At 45.5% G+C, this 22361-nt stretch overlaps 2 protein-coding genes and 1 long non-coding RNA gene across 3 annotated transcripts in view; 2 read left to right on the top strand and 1 right to left on the bottom strand.

Annotated features, from left to right (window-relative positions):
• The window catches only part of LOC148901003 (uncharacterized), a 46781-nt gene continuing 24420 nt past the window's right edge, over nucleotides 1-22361 (bottom strand). The window contains exons 3-4 of the long non-coding RNA XR_016114582.1: nucleotides 1869-2019; nucleotides 1-81 (exon numbers count right to left, since the gene is read on the bottom strand). This is a non-coding gene — a long non-coding RNA (uncharacterized LOC148901003). The remainder of the gene's footprint in view (nucleotides 82-1868; nucleotides 2020-22361) is intronic.
• Nucleotides 10174-14767, top strand: obi1 (ORC ubiquitin ligase 1). The gene is made up of 6 exons (XM_088993133.1): nucleotides 10174-10307; nucleotides 10478-10613; nucleotides 11364-11455; nucleotides 12437-12652; nucleotides 12727-12815; nucleotides 13566-14767. Exons 1-6 carry the CDS (start codon nucleotides 10236-10238, stop codon nucleotides 14416-14418), a joined length of 1458 nt encoding a protein of 485 aa, XP_088849259.1. The 5' UTR covers nucleotides 10174-10235; the 3' UTR covers nucleotides 14419-14767.
• On the top strand, nucleotides 15240-17814 carry pou4f1 (POU class 4 homeobox 1). The gene is made up of 2 exons (XM_088993135.1): nucleotides 15240-15681; nucleotides 15867-17814. Exons 1-2 carry the CDS (start codon nucleotides 15559-15561, stop codon nucleotides 16821-16823), a joined length of 1080 nt encoding a protein of 359 aa, XP_088849261.1. The 5' UTR covers nucleotides 15240-15558; the 3' UTR covers nucleotides 16824-17814.

Raw genomic sequence — 22361 nt, 5'->3', positions numbered from 1 at the left:
GAGCCGGACTGAGCCGGACTGGGCTCTGCTTTTTTGCGCCTTTGCCTTTTCCTTTTTCCTTTTCCTCAATGCAAGCAATCCCTAAGAGCGAATGGCGGGTAATGAGAGAGCCGGCCGCCTCCTGAGATTTCAGCTTTTCTTAATCATGTTCATCATTAATTCAAGAACATTGATAATTTCATTACATTCTTTTTTGTCTTATCAATAAATGATGTGCCTGCACTTTTGCTCTCGTGTATACGGGGGAGAGAGAGAGAGAGAGCAGGGGGCGAGCGAGGAGAGAGGTAATACTGCACCACAAGCACAAGAGATGGAAAATGATACAAACAGGCAAGCGGTAATTATCATCTTTGACCAAAGCCACTGGCTGCACAAGAGCAAGTCAAGTGGCTACAAATAATTCATAAGGCCTCCCGCTGTGCGCCTGAGTGAGTGAGTGAGTGAGTGAGTGAGTGTGTACAGCAGCCGAGGGGAGGTGGCAAGGGCGGTTTGTTGGGGTGAGGGTGTTGTTGTATCTGACGTCTTATTGGTTCACGCTTGTTTTACCCGCCCACTTTTCAGTGATACAGTGATAGCTCAGCTTACGAACTTAATTGGTTCCCAGAAAGTGTGTGTAAGTGTGTCATCCAAACATTAATTTCCCATAAGAAACCATTAAAAATGAGAATAATCTGTTTCCAGGTACCCATAAAACATCATTTTCGACTAAATAAGCCTTAAAACTACGCAAGAATATACCTTATTTTATGTATAATAAATGTGCTATTGGATTGTAATGAAAGGCATCAAATGTGCTGTACAATAAAGTTGTTATATTGACCTTTGTGATGGTCGTTGATGTAGTTGCCTCTTGATGATATCCGAGTGAAGTTAATACCCTCACTCACACTGTCCCCTGCTAGCTGCTTTTCGTTCATCCAAATCAACAGAGGTTTTTCAACCACTTCTATTGCCTGAGACCGTTGCTTAGACAACACATAAACACCCTTAGTCGCATGTAGCAATGGTCGATTTAGTGTACTGGTCCTGGGACCCTAAGTCACACAAACTTACACCTTGTTGGTGTTTTTCGATGATCTCCTTCTGCTCGATTGTCATGATCTGGTTGGCGACCAACGGGGGGCGCTGTCGGCCCCGCCTGCACCTGCACAGATGCTGGTCGTCCCGATCACATTGGCTACCAACGGGTAGTGACGTCAGCCCTGCCTGCAGCCTCGCAGGTGCTGGTCATTTAATCACTGACACTTAAAGGGACACCCGGCACGACCATAAGGTGTCGGTTCATTGTTTGCTGCTTGTTTGCTGCATGGATTGTGTATGTGTTTGTTTAACCTTGGCGGACTTTTACTTTTGGTCTTCTTTTGCTACTTTGTATTTTTTCCATTCAGATGATTTTGATGTTTTACATTTTGTTCCTGCTGACCTTTATTTTAATACAATTTGTCAAACAACCTCCTGCTCCCTCCTGCCTGCTTTTTGGGATCCGCACCTGCCATCACCACCTTGTAAAACGGGACACCCTTCGGATTGTGGTGGGATCTTTTTCGGTCCCTTAGTAGCAAAAGTACTCCGCTCAATAAAAAAAACACATCTACACTCAGAGAAAGGGAATGTGGAAAAGTAGTCCACGGCGGCGCTGTTGGACCGTGCGGTTTGGTGTTCTTCCGCCGAAAACTAGTCCGCCAGCCGTTGTGGCGCTCCGTGTGTTTCCCGAAAGCTAGTTGGTATGCCAAGATTATATTCTCGGAAATTGAATATTCGTAAGGTGAAAGGTTCATCAGCTAAAGCCGAGGTATCGCTGTAACTACAAAATACAAAAATGGATCCGGCAATGTTGTGTCGGAGGGGTGATTGTGCAATAGACTCACCTTTGCCAAAGATGGAGGGCGCCGGACTGCATTTTTGTAATACCCTTCGGCTCCAATAAAGGCTCGGCTTTCAGGGAGATTAGCGATAGGGAGGGAGTCCACCCTCACCCCATCTTTACAGACATCTTTGCCTTCCGCATGGTCAAAACACCTACAAGAAAAAGAAAATATAGAGCGCTTTATTTCTCTCGGCCTTCTCGTTTCAAGTTATGTGACAGAAGGAATCATGAGACAATCTGCATTTTTAATGCTTCCTTTTCCAAAGCTTCCGAAAATAAGCCTTCGGCTCATCATTCACCAAAGCGTTCGCCCTCCGAATAGAATGGACGTGATTTCCGTTCCCTGAAAATAGCCCGGCCCAATCAGAAGCTATTTGGAGCCACATTTTGACCAAGGAACAGCCGCCTTCTGATGACCAATTGACAGCGTTCGGCGGGTTGGAAAAGCCAAAAGCCTTTGCGCACCATCTACACTTCAAAGCGCCCTATGGAAAATTTGGCAAGAAATATCCAATCATCACCGGCGATCGGGACTCGAATCGCAGATACGCGACATGAGATCCACTTGAATATACAACCATACCTCGGTTTACGAACCCCTTGGCTTACGAATGTTAAGTTGAGGAAAATTTAACATACAAACTCTTTTTTTTGGGATACACGCGGAGAGCCTCAATGAATGATGTGTCGTTCGTAAACGAGCCCCTTCTCCTAACAAGGAAACGGCAGCCGACTTTTTTTGTCCTCTATTCCCCGCCCCCAGTCTTTGGTTAAAGCCACGTGATTGGTCAAGAACGCAGCAGTGAGGGGAGGTGGTTTAAACATTAAAGAGACAGACAGACGACAGAGAGAGTGAGAAAATGGATAGAAAACAGTGACATTTGGACTGGTTTCAAAAGCAGAGTGGAGACTGCAAGGTTAAAATTCCCATCAATCAGGCTCCACAAATAACCCGCACAAGCCATCTGTACACTTGATGCAAAAAGCGATCAACCCAGCTAAACAGAACACAATTGATGAGGAACAAGGTAAAATGATGGCAGAGAAAGATCATTCCTCAAGATGGTGAAAGAAAAAGGCTACGTTCCTCATCAAGTGTTTCATGCTGAGTAAACCGGCCACTCCATTCCATTAAGCCATCAACGACCATCACAAAGGTCAATAAATACAGTACAGTTTATTTATTTAATTATAATACCATAGCACATTTATTATACATAAAATAAGGTATGTTCTCTGGAGTTTTAAAGGACAACCGACATCTCTGGACAAGTTGTGTCCATAATTTGTAAAATGGCTTCAAATGACTTCTACTGAGCATATTTTACAAAGATTCCACAGCATATAGCTATATTTTACCTTTTAAGACTCGCGCTGAATATTCAGGAAGTCTTGTTTTTGAGTTGGTGACGAGTCCGTATGTGACGTCACTAAAGGAACGCCCCCTAACCGAAAAAAAAAAGACACATTGTAGCGGTCCTTCCATCACGTCAATGTATTTTGCTGTATTGTTTGGTCTGAAAACCTTGCGTTGCACCCAAAAGCCGCCAGAAGAGTATGTCTAAGCTCCATTGAAGGAATTTATCAGCCTCTGGAAACGGAAGTGGCCACAGGGGGTCGCCATTTTGTGCCTCTTTTCTGGTGATCGTTTGTCCCCAATGTTGCCTCAAAATGCCATGGAATAAATTCTTTAATCGAGTGCAAAGATGTATGCTTTCCTCTTCAGAACTATTTGAATCATATTCATAACTGGAGGTGTAACAAGAAAGCATATTCTCCGAATCTGAAGCCATTATTTTGATTCTCAAGCAATGCAAGACGTCTTGGCGTGACGTCACAAACTGGGGGCGGGACTTTCTGCAGCTCAATGTTTTGCAGATTTTGGACACTTGAAGTCATTTTATTTGTGTCTTGCATTTGAATAAAAATATCATACTGTGTGTTTTGGGTATGTTGGATGCTATAAAACGTTTTTCTGATGTCAGTTAAGAAACAAAAAAGTGACGTCAGTTGTCCTTTAAGACTTATTTAGTAGAAAAAGATGTTTTACGGGGGGGGGAACGGATTATTCTCATTTTAATGGTTTTCTATAGGAAAATATTTTTTGGGTTACACACTTTTCACCTTACACACTGTCTGGGAACCAATTAAGTTCGTCACTGTACGACCATTTTGACTTACAACCGTTTGGTCGGAACGGAACTGGGTCGTAAGTGGGATGTTACGTGTATTCCTCAACGGACAGCCGAATGTTTTCGTCACTCAACGATTGGCTAATAGATGACGGTGGTCCGGCGATGGTTTTGTTGACGGGCGGCGCCGCCCGTCAAGCTATTTGCTGCTGCCACTTTTTTTGCAAATGGATTCTGAATTGATGGCAAAAGTGAGGTGTGAAAGCCCGCTGGAGCATTCATTAGCCATTCAAATACTTGATATCCTATTTGCGGTTCATGCGCCACAGGCCTTCTCCTCTTGAAATACGGCCCACCCGACTGGGGGAAATGATCAAATAAAATAGCAACGTAAAGAGGCAAGAATATAGATTTACAGCAAGCCGTTTGGACAGTGGACTTGATATAAGAGCTTCATAACAACTTTTGCATCCCAATACGTGCATTTTTCTCCTCTTTGATGTGATCTATGCAGGCGCTACTCCTCGTTCTCAAACGGATTGCTACCATACTTGGAATGATGCTCCTCCCCAGCTGTGCAAAACCGCACAGAGAGAGGGAGCGGCAGGCTATAGCATTAGCATAATACCCCCCGTTGTCCCAAGGGACCCGATGGGCCTTGCGTGGGGATGTGGTCTTGGCTGCGGAGACGACTGGACCGGCTGCTGCTGGACCTGCAGGCTGTACACTGTGTGTGTGTGTGTGTGTGTGTGTGTGTGTGTGTGTGTGTGTGCGTGTGCGTGTGTGCGTGCGCGTGTGTGAAGCTGCCTGTGGGCCATGTAATAAAAGCAGCACACGCCGCTGCTGCTGGGGACGGTGGCGGTGTCGGCGCTACGCTCGCTGCAAAAGGAGGCCCGCATCAAAGAGAGAGAGACGGCCCTCCAGTCACAGCCTGACTTACACCCTAGCTCATCATTAAAGGCCCTAGCCCAGGGGTGGGCAAACTTTTTGACTCGCGGGCCGCATTGGGTTCTAAAATTTGACAGAGGGGCCGGGCCAGGAGCATTTGGAGGGAGTGTTTGGGCCGGAAATACTCCGAACAAGTTATGTCCATAATTTATAAAATCACTTCAAATGACTTCGACTGAGCGTATTTTACAAAGATTCCACAGCATATAGCTATAGTTTACGTTTTAAGACTTGCGCTGAATATATGAAGTCTTGTTTTCGAGTTGATGACGATCCCCATGTGACGTCACGTTTGGACCGCCCTGACCGAGAAAGCGACATACAATGCATTTTGGGTACTTTGTTTAGTCTGAAAACTTCGTGTTAATCCGTGTTGATGGCGAAATTAGAAGGAAAACACATAAATAACGCCATGGTGAATCGTTGTGTGTTGCACCAAGACAACTATTTGATATTCGCTGACACAAATTCCCAGCTGACAAATCAGCCCATTTCCAACGGAGCTTGGGCGCAATCTTCTGCTTTTTCTGGGTGCTACATTGCTGTCATTGACGGCTCGAATTGATATGGGAGGACTCCTAGAATCAATTGCAAACATTTATGCTTTCCTCTTCAGAAGAACAAGAACAAGAAAACATCTTCTCCGAATCTGAAGCCATTGTTTTGATTCTCGAGCAACCTTCTGAAACTGGCCATTTCCGGATTCATTTTGAAGTCATTTTTATTGGTGTTTTTCATTTAACTAAAAATATCAGCCTGCCTGATTTGGGTATTTTAGATGCTATAAAACGTTTTTCTGATGTCAGTGGGAAACAAAAACAAAAAATGGTGCCGGTTGTCCTTTAAATGTAGTATGTACAAACCTCATAGCACAGTAAAAACACTACAACCCAATTTATTAACTGTCTTTCAAATGTGAAAAATATCCCTGATCAGTTAATAAATTTTTCTCAAGGAATATGCAAGATATGGCATTTACAAACTATTTCGCAGATACTTGGAGGAGGAAATGGAAATAGATTAAAATAACATATGCACTGTGATTTATCAAGATTGCGTCTGTTTTTAAGTTTCCATCGAAGGGGCAAAGAAATCAACATTTATTGAAAAATGGAATCACTTTCAACATTCAAAACATATTATTACACAACGAAATATTCAAGCTCAATAATACCTACTTGTGTTAAATTCCGCCAAATCATAGATGGTTTGTCCTGACCGCGCGCTCAACAAACTCCTCACTGACGCTCTCGCCTTCACGCGCTAACAAAACACGTGTACCGTCGCCGAGCACACAAACATAGACTACCTGCAGTTGAAATTTGCATACTCGGCTCGGCAGCCAATCAGAAGCCTGCTTCTTTCTTCCGGACTTTCGCAAGCGTTACAAAGTCGTGCAATTGCATGTCATTTTCCAAAATAGATGCACAGAACCTCAAACTAGAAGAAAGATTCAAAAGAAGCGAACAACATATGTGACGCTACAAAACGTAAATTTACATTAAACCGTGACTGTAAAGTGTACGTGAGACTTATGAAAGGGGCTTAGTGGCTCGTAGGAATCAATGCAAACGTTGCATTGTGCACCACAATGACAATCGACTACTGTAGCAAAATTTACAGCCATGCGCATTTCGTAAATTAAGCAAGGTAGCATTTGTAGTTGGTGCATTCTTGATTTAAAAAAAACTTTTATACTTTGTGACAATGTTTCTTAATGGGATTGGTCTCATTTTGCTTCAAGTTGGGAAAAATGGGGCAGGCAACTTTTCAGTTATCTGCCCTGTTGTTCGCTAGCTTTTTGTCATGAGTTTTAGACACTGTTTGTACTATAATTTGGGCAAGTTCGGCGGGCCGGATTGAAAAGCCTAACGGGCCGTATGTGGCCCGCGGGCCGTAGTTTGCCCATACCTGCCCTAGCCAATAAAACAAGGGGTGGCGCCCATGCATCTATTTGACTGCTTTTGGCAGCTGCGGTGAAATGTGCCATTGGCTTGGCTTTTCGGAATTCAGGGGGGAAAAATGTCATCAATTAACTCATTCGCCGCCGTTGACGGATTTATTCGGGAATTGATAATATGACGCGGAAAGCCATTATGGAATGTGTTCGGGTTTTGTTTTTTTTTCATGCTTGGGTGCTGATAAAGCACTGGCCATGGCCTCTGGTAATAATAAAAAATATATAATAATCCATTTCATTTGAGCGCCTTTGAAAACTCTCAAGGTCACTTTACAATCACAGGATAAGTTTTTCTGTGGGTGCGCCAGCATTCACTCGACCCGGAATAACTCAAATAGATTGAAAGCTAGCTAGCTAATAGATAGCTAATAAATAGCAAGCTAGCTAGATGGCTAATATTTTTCCTGACTCAAATAGCTCGCTAGCTAGCTTGATTTCACAGCTCAAAAGCTTTTAAATGAATTCGTTAGAGTTCTTGAATTGTGATTTTAATGCAAGTCAGAACTTTGCAATGAAAAACAAGATGGATTTTGCCGTTTACTTCAAATTTTCCTTTCCACAAGGCAACAGCATTTCCCTTTTTCCCATGTTAGCGCTTTGCCACTGCCTCAACTGTTGTTAAAGCTCTATACAAGCCAATATGGATGTATTGCATTGAATTTTGGACAGCCGCCCTCATTTCAAGCTCATATAACTCCAGACCCATATCATTTAGGAATTAACTCTATTTTTTGGATGAAAGAAGACAGTCTAACGTTTCTAACGTTGTATTGAATGTTTATGTAGTCCTAAAAAAAATGTTGAATAATATTTGATTGCACCTCACGTCAATATTTACAGTCCCTTTAGCGGCTACATGCTAACGTATGAGACTGCTGCCGTGTCATCCAGCTGTCGTTGGGGAATTAGCGGGGGACACCCTGAACCACTTGCCGGTCAATTACAGGGCACATACTGTAGAAACGAACATCCATTTGCGCTCATACATGATTAGATGAGATGAAATTAGAATAATCTGGATTAGTCTCACATTGGAGACATTCACATTTGACAGCCGCAAAGTTATGAAAGGAAGAGAAAAGGAAAAATATTAAAGTCGAGAAAGGAAACAATTTAGAAGGTTCTATTCAGCCGGTCTGCATGTTTTGGGAATGTGGGAGTAGACCCGAGTACCCGGCGAAAAACCACACAAAGTCTCCACCGTGATGCGAACACGCTAACCAGTCAACCATGTTCGGCCTCTGGCTACATCGTTCCAAAATCACACTGATGTGAGATTGCCGAAGGGAGTGTGAGTGAGGGGAGCGGAGTGGGGCCCCGGGGGGTCCGGGCAGGGGGCATCAAACTCATTTGTCCGAGATGAAGCTTGAAACAGAAAAGGTCACCCGCGCTCACTGTTTCGCCGCTGTGCTCTTAGGGCAATCTAAACCTTTCCATGCTAAATGGTAAAGATGCTATTTTTGGGGGAGGGGGGGGGGTCAGGGTGGAGGACGTGCGCGCTCACCACTGGTGAGACCGACACTGGGGTCATTGCTTCGTTGCCTTCCATTACACACCCTGGTCAAATCTGGCAATTGCTGTCATTTAAGGATGAAAGATAAGCGCCGGCCAAGATCAATAGGCGCAGCCGTCTGTCGCACACTTGATTAATTGACTGTCGCCAATTAATGAGCAACCTGTTGCGCGGCAATGCAATCGCAAAGGGGAAAAACCGGCTTGATTGAGAATGTCTTGCGGCTCCGTCGGCTACTGGCTATTCTGCAGCCTTTGCTAAGCTTCACAAAAGCCCAAACGGCACTCGAGGGACAATTTCTTGTTTTTAATCAGACCCGACACAACAAAACGCAGACACAATTATATTAGCAAGACGTGGGAGTCTGTAATAATAATCATAATAACCCATTTAATTTCTAAGCACCTTTCAAAACTCTCAAGGTCACTTTTACAGTCACAAGATTGGTTTTTCTGGGGGTGAGTAGCGGCAGTCACGCTCGCCAGCGTTCACTCAACCCGCAAGTAACTCAAATTGATGGGAAGCTGGCTAGCTAATAGATAGCTAATAGGTAGCAAGCTATCTATCCAGCCAGCCAGATAAATAGCCAAATAGCCAGCCAGCTAGAAAGTCAGCCAGCCAGCTAATAGATAGCAAATAGCCAGCTAGCTAGCTAAAAGATAGTTAATAGATAGCCATTAGCAATCCAGTCAGCCAGCTAAATAGCCAAATAGCTAGCTAGCTAGATAGCCAGCCAGCTAGACAGATATTGGTAGCAAATAGTTACCTAGCTTGTAATAAACAAGCGAGTACTGCTGGCACCTTTTGCAGTTCGTGGATTTCTTTCATTGAGTTGTTCAAGACAAATGTTCCGTGAAGGTGAAACAAACATCAAACACGGCGCTGGCAAACAACACTGGAGTGCCTTTATCTTGATCCAATTGGAACGTGGTCAACGGACATTGAGGCATTGCACTAACATCCAAACTGGAACCTGTGTAACAGATTAATTTAGAAGCAGTCAATTATAATTGTGTTTGGGTCCTGCTTGGAGATAAATGAGGCGTAGGGGCCGGGGGGGCATGATGCTTTAGATATGATGGAGTGATAGCTTTCCAGGGAAAGTGTACAAGGGAATCGTTTTGTGATCACAACCACATCATTGGTTTCTTGAGTAATTACTGAAAAGACAAGGCAACTACTATACATTGTGTCAAAAAAAATAAAAAAAGATGAATGGTAAAAATGTCAATCAATCATGCAGCATCCGACAGTCGCTATTGTATTATTTTTCATTCAGAGTGTATGTAAATAATCATTACATTTGTAAGACATAAACATGCCCCACCCTAACATCAGGTTTGAGAACTTTCCACCAAATCTATTTTCTAAAACTGTTAAAATACAAGCGAGGGCAAAACCTTTTCGATCTCTGTTTTGACTCAAACTATTTGATGATATTTTGTGCTATTTAATTCTCTGCTTTTCCTATCTACCATCCATAAAAGTTAACACACGCAGCTTCCATAAAACCACAATTATTGTAAATATCCCGTTTAGTAATTAAATGTTCCCATTGTTACGAGGGATAGCAGTTACACAAACTATATATCAAACAGAAACCAAATATTATTTTCTTTTCTTTTCGTTATTTGAGCTTCTGACGTTACCATTGTGTGACGTTTGTTTTTCATTCCAAAGTATTTTGTCCCGCCAGAGTTTCCGTAGCCCGACCGGGACTTCCGCATCCTATTTGGCGCGCGTTTCCGTACTTCCGGTTGGCTCATTTGAACCTCCCTCAAAGAGGCGCTCGTTGCGTTCGCGTTTCGAGTCGTCATGGCGCACAACTTTCAAAGTTCAACGCTTTCTTTGACTCTTCCCATATCGTGTCAGATATGCCTCGGAAAGGTAACTACGTAGGACATATCTTCCCGCGACAGCGATTCCCGCCGTGAAAGAGCAAGCGAGAGAACAAACCGGAAGCGTTTGCGCATGCACTAACGGCGTCTAGAAACGAAACTGTTCGACCGGCGTAAGTCGAGTATGCTGAAAGCAACACGCCGTCAATGTATTTGCAGGTCAGACAACCGGTCATCTGCGGCAACCATCACGTATTCTGTTCGTCCTGCATGGAAATGTGGTTACAAAAAGCAAGCCAGTGTCCCTCGTGCAGAGTTCCCATCACCACCGAGAACCCCTGCAGAGAAATTATCGGTGAGCTTACGCAAGACCCCCCTTGGCACATCCGCATACAGGTTTCGTTTCAGAAAGCATAAATCGTGTGATTAAAAAAAAAACGATTATTTTTAGACATTCAATTAGTAGACGTCTGTGTAAGCTCTCAGTGGTCCATCGATGAAAAGAAGCGAAACGTCCGACACCTTCAAAGAAGTATACGTGACGGCCGAACAAACCTTTTCATCCATTCAATTAGTCTAAAAAGCTATTTAGTTTGTTTACCTTTCCTTTTGTTTCACCTTACACATGAACTGTCTATATTGTGTCAATAGTTTCTTTACAAAGTGAGTATTGTGGTGAAAATCAGGAGTATACCGTGATTTGAATGCTGATTTATAATGCTAAAGTCACTAACTTGAATTAGACCTGATGGGGGGTGAGCAAAGTTGGTGACAAACCTCTATAAAGATCATAAATGGCATTTATACAATTATGTGGCAGATATTTAATGTGCAATTTTGCATTCCTCAATTTACGGCCCCCTTGAATCCTGGCTGATCGTTTTCATTTTCCTCTCTTTGAATTTCCCTTGTCTGGGATCCATCCCCGTTCCGCGGTTTACATTTCAAATAATGGCCATGATCTACTTTTGCTCGGTGCCATTTTGCACCATAAACCTGATTGAATTCTGAACTTGCTATGGAATTCGACATGCTTTTTTTTAACCCTAATTTTGGATCGGGCTGTACGACGTGACACTCGATACGCATTTGTGTTGTGTTCCAGGTGGTACAAATGACGGTGATCACACCGAGAGCCCATCGGTGAGGAAATGCCTCCGCAAAACTCGAGGGGAGCTGCTCTTGCGAGAGTATGAGGTACGTATATCGTCCAGCAGACACAGTTTGGCTTCATTCATTGTGTACAACAAGGGTGTCAAAGTCATTTTTGCCGCGGGCCACATTGTAGTTCTGGTTTCCTCTTGAGGGCTGTTATGAATTTGGGGAACCCATTAGAATGTTTAAATCCCTTCAAATATTACATATAGAGCACACAGCAAATTAATGAAGAACTCGTTTTCAAATCTGAAGTCAAGAATAATGACTTTTATTGTGGTTGACATCCAAAAATATGAAATTTTGGCTCAGATTTTAGCAATCATCATGGTTTGATTTGCTTTCGCGGGCCGAAAAAAAATGATGTGGCGGGCCGAATTTGGCCCGCGGGCCTTGACTTTGACACCTGTGGTGTACAACTTAAGAATTTAAGAAACAATTTGTTCCATTGAAAGCATGGATAGTTTGGGGAAGGGGCCATAATAGCTATAGCTAGTAGATATATGGCTATCTATTAGCTAGCTGGCTCGCTTTCTATCTAGTTGAGTTATTCCGGGTTGAGTGAACGCCTAGCGAGCTATCTATTTGCTGTTCATGATCTGTTAGCTATCTGTTGTCTGCCTAGATGGCTATCTAGCTAGCTATCTATTAGCTGTCTGGATCGCTATCTAGCTGACTAGCTATATGGCTATCTATCTAGCTGACTGGCTATTTATTAGCTAGCTGGCTCACTTTCTATCTATTTGAGTTATTCTGGGTCTAGTGAACGCTGGCGCGTGTGGCTGCCGCCGCTCACCCGCAAAAAAACTTATCCTGTGACTGTAAAGTGACCTTGAGAGTTGTGAAAGGCGCTAAGAAATAGAATGTATTCTGATTAAAACCAGCCCCCGTTTTCAAAATGTCTCCACCAAGATAGTATTGATCTTTGAATTGACAGGAGTGTCTGTTGTCAAGTTATCATCAAGGGAAAATGGCCGTTTGTGTGTGGAAACGAGCCTTTTCCGCCATTGTTCCTTTGAGCAGGAAGAAATTGAAGCTCTCGTCCGAGAGAACGAAGAGCTGAGAAGCCAAAGTCAAAATGTGGAATCGCAGCTGAGAAGCGCTTTGGATCCCCGCGCGATTTTGCAAGCTGAGGACAAGAGGGCGGACGCCGGCTTCGTGGAGGAATTGGCAAAGAGGCTCCAAACGGCCCAAAATGTTTGCGACGGCGTCCAAGAGGACATGACCAAACTGAAGGAGGTACGTCGGCGCTTTAGCAAGTAGCCTCCTCCATTCCGGACGGATCTTCAATCCGCTCTTCTTTTGCTCCTCAGGCCAATAAGACGCTTCGATCTGAAAATGTGGACCTGGTGCAAGAAAACGCCAGGCTGAAAGCCGAGGTGCTCAGCCGCTCGCCACACAAGTGAGTCGCGCATTTCACTCCAAAGGGAAGTCACAATACGGGTGGATGGCGTCCAGCGGCGTTCCCCGATTTATTTGGCTTTTTTGGGATTTGCATTTGTTAGTCTCGTAGTGGGAAATGTACATTTTACAGCAGCAAAGCAAAGCGGGATGATTTTTCTTGCGGGGGGTGCAAATAAAGCTCTGGCCAGACCTCCGGCAATGGTTTTTTTCCCTTCCACCAGGGGGCACTATTTCCCCTTGTTCCATGCGGGCGCTTTGTTCCAGCTTCAGCTGTTGTTAAAGCACCACATGAACCAATATGTAGGTATTGCATTGTATTTTGGACAGCCGTATAACTTATCATTTAGGAATTAACTCTGAAAGAAGAGAGTCTACGGTTTATAATAATAATGCATTTAGCCAGCTAGCTAGCTATATAGCTGGCTGGTTGTCGAGATAGCTGTCTATTAACTAGCTAACTCTCTATCTATATGAGTTACTTCCAGGTTGAGCGAATGCTGGCGCGTTTGGCGGCTGCTGCTCACCCACAGAAAAAACGTATCCTGTGAGTGCAAAGTGACCTTGAGAGTTTTGAAAAGCGCTTATAAATCAAATGGAATATTCTTATGGAATTCTTGGCACTGGAAGTGAAGTGAAGGCATTTTTGCGCGTGGTCTGACAGTGAGTGAGTGAGTTTGAGGTGAAAGCGCCCCAAAACGCTGACCGCAAAGCAGTCGGCTCGCGTGTAAAAGCTGCGCTTCCTCCTTAGGTTCGGTCGCTACACCGTCGCCGCCCTGGAAGCCAAAGTCTCGCAGTCCCAGAGAGACGCCGAGCACCTGAAACGAGCTCTGGAGCGCAGCGACCGCTACATCGACGACTTGGAGACTCGCCTGAGGAGATGTGAAAAGAGATGCTCGCACTTGCAGGAGCCGTCGGCCCCGGGCCGGCGGCGGAAGATCCACATGATGATGAGGAGCTTGAGCGATCCCGAGCGGGGCTCCATCTGCGGCGATCCCCGAGCCGAGAAGGCGCGAGACGCGCCGCCCTCCACCCCTTCGTCCGCCTTCCGTTCGCTGACGCTGAGGAGTCCCGGCGCGCGCCGCGACAAAGCGGCCTTCGAGCCGGACGCGCATCTCGGGAGGATGGATTTCGCCGATGAGCCCGCAAAGTCGCCGCAAGCTGCTTTTTGGCCGTCGTTCCCGAAATGGGACGAGGCGGCCTCACCCGGTCCCAGTCGACAGGTCTGGCAATCCTCCGCCGATGTTCTCCGCAAGTCCAGCGAGGCTTCCATGGACGCCGCGTATCTGCAGAAAATTTCCGAGTTGGACTGCATGATGCTGGACGCGGACAGCTGCGGCAGTCGAGGTTCTCGGCTGTCGCCGCCGGACGACGACGAGGCGCCGGGAATCCGTCCTGCCCAAGAAGGACGTCCCCCGTCGGACGGGGAGCTTTCTTTGCATTCGCTCTTGGACGCCGACGGCCGAGCCTCGTCCTCCCCCGGCGACAAAGCCGCCGAGGTCCCGAGCCGGCGAGGCGCCGTCGACGCCGGACAGCCGACCAAGCGCAAGTCGCGCAGCCCCTTCGGCGCCGCCAGTCCCACCAAACTTTCCAAGCTCGCGTGACTTCCTTTTCCAATTGTTTTGTTTGCTTTGTTTTTCCATCGTAGGTAAAAAATGGAGTCTGGTCTTCTGGTACTGAAAAAAACTGCCGTTCTACTCATCCCTGCCTGTCTACCGTTGCCTTGCTGTTTAGGCTCGTACTTATTTTTGACCTAGAAGCTCTTTGATATGCAAAATTACTATACAATGTAACATTACAAAAAAAGTATTTTTTTTCAACCCCTCAGCTAGCTGGAGATGCTACATTGCTAAATTTGGCAGCTAACATGACACGTTTTGTGACATTTCCCCTTTATTCGGCGCACTTGTATCACACCTCTTGTAACTTATTCATTTTCTGTCATTAAAAGCATAAAAGCGGCTGAGAACTCTGTGTATACAATCTTCACACACACACAGTACAGTAAGTACAGTGATACCTCAGCTTAGGGACTTAATTGGTTCCCAGAAAGTGTGTCAGGCGAAAAGTTTGTCTGCCTGGCAAACATTAATTTCCCACAAGAAACCATTAAAAATGAGAAATTGCTACTGTTAATTGTACATTGTGTCACAAATGTCATTGTGAGCACGGGGCGAAATCTCGGTGGATTTAAACGTGGCCGTCGAAAGCGCTTTTCGCCCCCACCCGAAACAATCGAGGGGTCGCTTCCGTGGCGGGAAAAAAAATCGGACGCCTCGTCTTGTGACGTTGTGACTTGAAAGGGAATATTCTGTGAAAATAAAGTCCGAAGCTTGCCAACCTTTTTGGCCCTTATCGTCTTCCGTACGTTCCCGCCCCGCCAGCGCTGGTTTTCTTGACAAGAAAAAAAGGAAAAAAGTCTTTCGGGCCGTTCGATGTCTCGCGAGAGCAGCCGCGGCTCGACGAGACGCGAGCGGCTCAGGTGTAAGAGCGTCTCGTCTCCGTCATCCCGGCAGCGAGGAAACAGTCGACAGAGACTGCGGGCGTCTCCGCGTGATCTCCGAGCTCCGGGCTCGACTGGGCGCGCGCGCGCACGCAACCACGCACGCACCCGCACGTAAGCACGCGGCGGCGGCGGAAGCGGCGGCGGCGGCGGCGACCAGCCCACTCGGCGGATCGCCGGCGGGGTGGACGAGCGGCTTTTCCGGACTTTTGCTTCTGGGTTTCGGGGGAAGCTCGCCGAGATGATGTCCATGAACAGCAAGCAGGCGCACTTCGCCATGCACCCTTCGCTGCCGGAGCACAAGTACGCCGGCCTGCATTCGAGCTCCGAGGCCATCCGGAGAGCTTGTCTCCAAACTCCGCAGGTGACGACAGCGACGTGAGCGTGTCAACTTTTTTCGGGCTTTGGCGTGCGTGTGTGTTTGCGTGTGTTTGTTTGTTGGCTTGAAAAAGTAACTTTGGTCCCGGAATGGCTGCAGCCCGACCTCGGTCTCGCGACCTTTTTTTAAAACGTGGTTTTTTTTTGTACGATTGTGTCCCCCCCTTTCAGCTGCAAAGCAACATCTTCGCCAGTTTGGACGAGAGCCTCCTGGCCCGGGCGGAGGCTCTGGCGGCGGTGGACATCGCCGCGTCGCAGGGCAAGGCGCACCCGTTCAAGCCCGACGCCACCTACCACACCATGAGCACCGTGCCGTGCTCGTCCGCGTCCACGGTGCCGCTGGCGCACCACCACCACCACCACCACCATCACCACCACCAGAACCTGGACCCCCCGGACTTAATGGACCACATGGGCTCGCCGTCCCTGGCGCTCATGTCGGGCGCGCACGACGGCGGCGGCGGCGGCGGCGGCTGCGCCGGGCTCCTCTCCGCCGCCGCCGCCTCCGCCCCCGCGCACCCTCACCCGCACCCCCACCCGCACATGCACGGCCCGAGCCACCTCTCGCACCAGGCGGCCGTGGGCGTCAACTCGCCCCCGGGCCACCACGGCCTCCTGGCGGGTTACCAGGCGGGCGTCGGCGACTCGGACGCCGACCCGCGCGAGCTGGAGGCCTTCGCCGAGCGCTTCAAGCAGCGGCGCATCAAGCTGGGGGTGACCCAGGCGGACGTCGGCGGCGCCCTGGCCGCGCTCAAGATCCCCGGCGTGGGCTCCCTCAGCCAGAGCACCATTTGCCGCTTCGAGTCGCTGACGCTGTCGCACAACAACATGATCGCGCTCAAGCCCGTCCTGCGGGCGTGGCTGGAGGAGGCCGAGGGGGCCCGGCGGGAGAGGCTGGCCAAGCCCGACGGCTTCGGCGGCCTCGGCGACAAGAAGCGCAAGCGGACCTCCATCGCCGCCCCGGAGAAGCGCTCGCTGGAGGCCTACTTCGCCGTCCAGCCGCGACCCTCCTCGGAGAAGATCGCCGCCATCGCCGAAAAACTCGACCTGAAGAAAAACGTCGTGCGCGTCTGGTTTTGCAACCAAAGACAAAAGCAGAAACGATTGAAATTTTCCGCCGCTCACTGATGGCCCGCCCGTCCGCCCGCAAAGCGGAACAACAAAACAAAACAAAACGAAACGAAACGAAACGAAACACTCCAATTTGGGGAGCGACGGACAAGAAAAGTCACACGAGCCCCTTTTCACTCTTTTGTCACTCACTGGCCGCCGCTTCGGACGCCGCGAGAGGCTTCCCACACGTACAAAATACACAGAGACCTCCTTATTTTTTCACGTTATCGGTGAATGTCAAGTATGCAAAATATTAGAGGACACCCGCCACGGGGTGGGGGGTCAAAGTTGAGCAACGTCGCGTGTGACGGCGAAGAAGGGGGAAAAAAACAATGACATGATTCTTTCCACCTTAATGGCCATTCACAAATAACCTCATCGATTATCATCCATCTTGTGGTGTCGTCCGTTTTTATTATGATTGTTTTTTTTAAAGCCCCCCCCCCACCCATTCCTAGAATCATCGGGTTGATGTGCACAAAAAGAGGGCCCTTCCTTGATTGGGAAGAAAAGTCCACGTCTTTTGTCAATACGAACGTCACAAGATTGACATTTTCAACCATCGATCGAAGAAGAAAACAACAACAAGCAGATAGCGGGAAAAGGCCATTTTTGGCGTTTTACTTTGCAGCGGGAGCACTCTATGCATTATTGGAAGAATTGCTATTTTTTTTTTTGGGGGGGGGGGGGTCCTGGGAGGCGTCAAGTCACTATTCACTGCACGCCTGCGTTCGTTCGTTCGTTCGTTCGTTCACACCAACATCACCGCCTTGTTTGTCGTCTTGGATGTGGAGGCAAATCTTCGTTTTGGGTTCGTTTGCATTTTGGACGACCGGCACAAATGTTGGCAGAATCGTGGAATGTTGTCTTTAGCTCGGCTCTCTCTCGACTCCCGTTTGTTACACCCCCCCCCCCCCACCCAATTTGTCTGCTCTTCCTTTCACTTGTATTATGGATTTATTATATATTATTTAGTTTTTTTAATATGTATTTATTATATTTTATTTTGTACGTGTTATTTATTTAATTGATTTGTTTATTTTGATGTATTTATTTGTTCATATTTATCTATTTATTTATTTATTTATTGTCTTATTTATAACGTATATATTTATTTATTATTTTGATGTATGTATGTATGTATGTATGCATGTATTTATGTATTTACTTATAACTTTTATTTTGTATTTTATTTCTTATTTTTTGCGTACGTATTTATTTATTTAATTCTCATTTTTTACGTATGTATGTATTTATTTTTTATTTCTTATTTTTACGGATGTATGTATTTATATATTTATTGTTATTTTTTATTTCTTATTTCTTATTTCTTATTTTGTATTATATATTGTTTTTTACGTATTTATTTATTAGTTATTTTTTTATTTATTATTTTTTGCGTATGTATTTATTTAATTATTTCTCATTTTGACGTATGTATTTTTTTTTTTTATTGCTTATTTTTATGGATGAATGTATTTATATATTTATTTGTTATTTTTTATTTCTTATTTTGTATTATATATTAATTTTACGTATTTATTTATTAGTTATTTTTTTATTTCTTATTTTTTTACGTGTCCATGTATGTATTTATTTATTTGTTAATTTTTATTTTTTATTGCGTATTTTGTATTCCTTCTTGTATTCATTTATTTATTCAATTTCTTAGTTTTTTTTTCTTATTTTTTGTTTCGTATTTGTTATTTACTTATTTGATGATCTATTTAATTTAATTGAGTAATGACTTGATTGCTTTATTTCTTCCTGAATTTGATGCCGCGCGCCAAATTGAAAAGGGAACTTTGTTCCGCCAATCTTGGAATCAATCGACCGGTTCAAGTTTGCCTCTGCTTGCGAATGACGTCAAAAATGAAGACTTTTTTTTCTGTTTCCTGTGCTGTTTTCGTTTGTTTGTTTGTTTGGGTTTGTTTGATGTGGAACGTTTGCAATTGACGGCGAGTCAACGTCTCTCTCGCGAGGCCTTTTTTGCTTTTTTGCTCCTCAATAAAAGATGGACGTGTTCACCAAAAAGGTCCAAGCGGATGTGCTTCATTGCATGAAGAGATCAAGTCAAGTCAAATGCATTCAATACGAGTCCTTCCAAGCAGTCAACGTATATTTGAACGGAAACGTGCCTTCGTCATCGCCCTTTAAAAAGAAAAATACTTGCCACCCCCCCCCCAAAAAAAAAATATAAATAAATAATAATAATAATACGCTGCCCACAGAATATATCTTGTGTGTCTTTAGCAATTTCAAAAGGCAAATGCCGAGATACCATTTGGAGGAAAGTCTTTTTTTTTTTGGGGGGGGGCAATGACGGAAAACAACCTTTGCCTTTCTCAACGCATGGAACCATTTCACATATTTTCATTATTTTTTTTCACTACAAACACATAGACGCACTCACACAGACACACACACACACACACACACACACACACACACACACACACACACACACACACACACACACACACACACACACACACACATCCACCGACACATTTATATACGCGCAAATATTTATATACACACACACATTTACCACACATGTATACACACACACATGTACACCCACACATATATATATATATATATATATATATATATATATATATATATATATATATATATATATATATATATATATATATATATATATATATATATATATATATATATACACATACAGTAAAGTCTCGTTATATCGATATTCTCGAAGTCGGACAAATATCGATATAACCGATCCTGCGGGCATGTAATTTTCTTCTTGAGTTCACAGAAATAGTATTGTAATAAGCAGTACTATCGATATAACGAGACTTTATTATATATATATATATATATATATATATATATATATATATATATATATATATATATATATATATATATATATATATATATATATATATATATATATATATATATATATATATGGTGTGTCGCGCGTTGAAGCTCCCCGTCGCTATTTGCATGTTGTTTGGAAGGCAATAATTTGCAGAACAGCTCCGCCGGGCCGGGCCTGATGCATTATTGAAAGGTTCTCTCAAACAGCTTTATGGGAGGGGAGGGAGGGAGGGAGGGAGGGTGGGGGGGAAGGTCGCGGGGGTTCCGTCTCGCCGCCGCTCGGGGGCCTTGGATGAAGTCGGCCTCTCCGCCCGCACAATAGGCTGTAATATGCGGACGGCCGGAGGGGATGCCCCGCCCGAGGTTCCGGCTCGCCGAGCAGATGTCACACGCACGCACGCACGCACGCAGGCCCGGAGATCTTTCCGCACATTGTCTAGTCATCACACGCGCATTTCAGCGGGAACGTCGCACACATCAAAAACTCGCAAACGTCATGAAAAAAACGGGCCGGGTCGCTTTCTGCCGCTTGACTCGCGCGAGACCACCATCGTCAGGATCCGACGATTCCCACCATGCACGACTTGCAAACAAAACAAAATAAAATAAAATAAAATAAAATAAATACATGGATGGCGGCTACTTCTAAATGGAAAAAGTGCAAGTCAACGTCGCCTTGTTGACGTCAAAGGTGTCGAAAGCCACATGATTGTGTTCATTTCCCAGACAAAATGTCCGGGAGTGGGGCTCGGGGGGAGGATATGTGTGTGTGTGTGTGTGTGTGTGTGTGTGTGTGTGTGTGTGTGTGTGTGTGTGTGTGTGTGTGTGCGCGTGTGTGTGTGTGTGCGTGAGTTCTCTATAAATCAACATGCTTTGTATTGTATTGTATTGTATTGTATTATATTGTGACCATTTCCCCCCCCCAAAAATCCAAAATGCAAAATTTCTATTTTTTTTGTAATTTGTTACATTAAAAACACAAAAAACACACTGAATAATAATAATAATAATAATAATAATAATAATAATAATAATAATAATAATAATAATAATACGTCTGTGTAAGCTCTCAGTCGTACATGAGAAGGTTTCTTCAGCCGTCATCTGTACAGATGACGGCTGAAGAAACCTTCTCATCAATAATAATAATAATAATAATAAAAACGTAGCAGTGGTTTCCCCATTTTATTTCGTCGACTGTTGCGCAACATATAATAATAATAATAATAATAATAATAATAATAATAAATAATAATCTGTGATTGGCTGGCAACCAGTTCAGGGTGTCCCCCAACTGGAGCCCGAAGACAATTGGGATGAAATCAAACATCCCCCCCCACCCTTGTCAGGATTATGTCTGGGGAAATGGATAATTATCATCGTCATCATCATCATTAAAATAAAATAATAATAATAATGATGATGATGATCCACGATCGGGAGGAGCAATTCCGCCCCCCCCCCCCCTCCCCTCGCTCACGTGGTTTAGGCGTCTGTCGCCCTGAGACCCTGTGATATCTAAATGGGGCGCCTCCGGGCCATGAGCGGGGCCGGTAATTAATCTAAACGCGCGCCTGGATGTAAATAAGAGCAAATTGGATTCCTGACGGATGACGCGCGAGCGAGCTTCTCCGACACCTCGCGGGCGCGCGCGCGCGCGGTGTCCAATAACGACGCGATCGCACGCGACGGCGACGGCGGCGCGGTTCAGATTGACGACGAGCGTCCGACTTTGGGTTCTTTGGATTTGGAGGGGGCTTCGGGCCCCCGCCGGCTAATCGCGCCCGTTAGACGCGCGCCCGAGATGGATGACGTCATTAGAAGGCTCGCTAAAAGGTGCTAGGAAGGGGCTCGCGCGGCGGGCATGCCTTTCTTTTCTACAACAACAACAACCAAAAAGAAAGAAAGAAAGAAAGAAAGAAAGAAAGAAATGAAAACTAATGGGAACGCCCGTCGAGGGCCCGGTTGAGGCACCAATGCGCGAGGAGGGAGGGAGGGAGCCTGGCCTTTTGACGGAAATGTCAAACCGGGGGAGGCGGCGCACGGGGGTCGACCCCCTCCCCCCCGATCCCCCACGCAGATCCGCCCTCATTCGCCGTTATATTTGCCGAGTAATCCGCGGCGGCAGCTTGGCTCGGAGAAGGCGCGGCTGTTGACACGCGGCTATATTTCAATCACGGAGGCTTCCAAGTCACACCAACAGCCTATTTGTCTAAGAAATCCCACATTTAGATAGAAAAATATTTGATCTGGAATGGGGGGGGGGGGGGGATTACGGGGAGGGGCGAAGGCTGACTGACCTCTCGTCCTATCGCCACTGATGCTGCTTCCGCCTCCAAATATGGAACATTGGATTGGAGGATGTCAATATTTTCTGAAAACTTGAGTGGTGGTGGGGAGTGGGGGGCAAGGCGCAAGGGGCATGGTAGAGGAGGGAGGGAGGGAGCGGTGGCAATGGACGACGCCTCCCTCACCCCCACCGTAATACCTCAAAAATACAACTTGAGACGTCCACGTCTATTTGGCGCTTAATTCCCGTTTCTTTGAAACTGAGACCTGATGACGTCACACGCGCCAAAAACACTCAGGGCCACTCCTTTTGATTTGTAAAAGTTGTCGACGGAAAAAAACCTTTGCATGAAAGACAAAGTAAGACTAATAAATAAAAAATACAATTGATCCACTCAAAACGGTCCT

This window comes from Hippocampus bargibanti, linkage group LG03, assembly GCF_051943395.1.
Source record: "Hippocampus bargibanti isolate YZ-2025 linkage group LG03, ASM5194339v1, whole genome shotgun sequence".
NCBI lineage: Eukaryota > Metazoa > Chordata > Actinopteri > Syngnathiformes > Syngnathidae > Hippocampus > Hippocampus bargibanti.
This window is presented reverse-complemented; position numbering and strand designations above follow the sequence as displayed.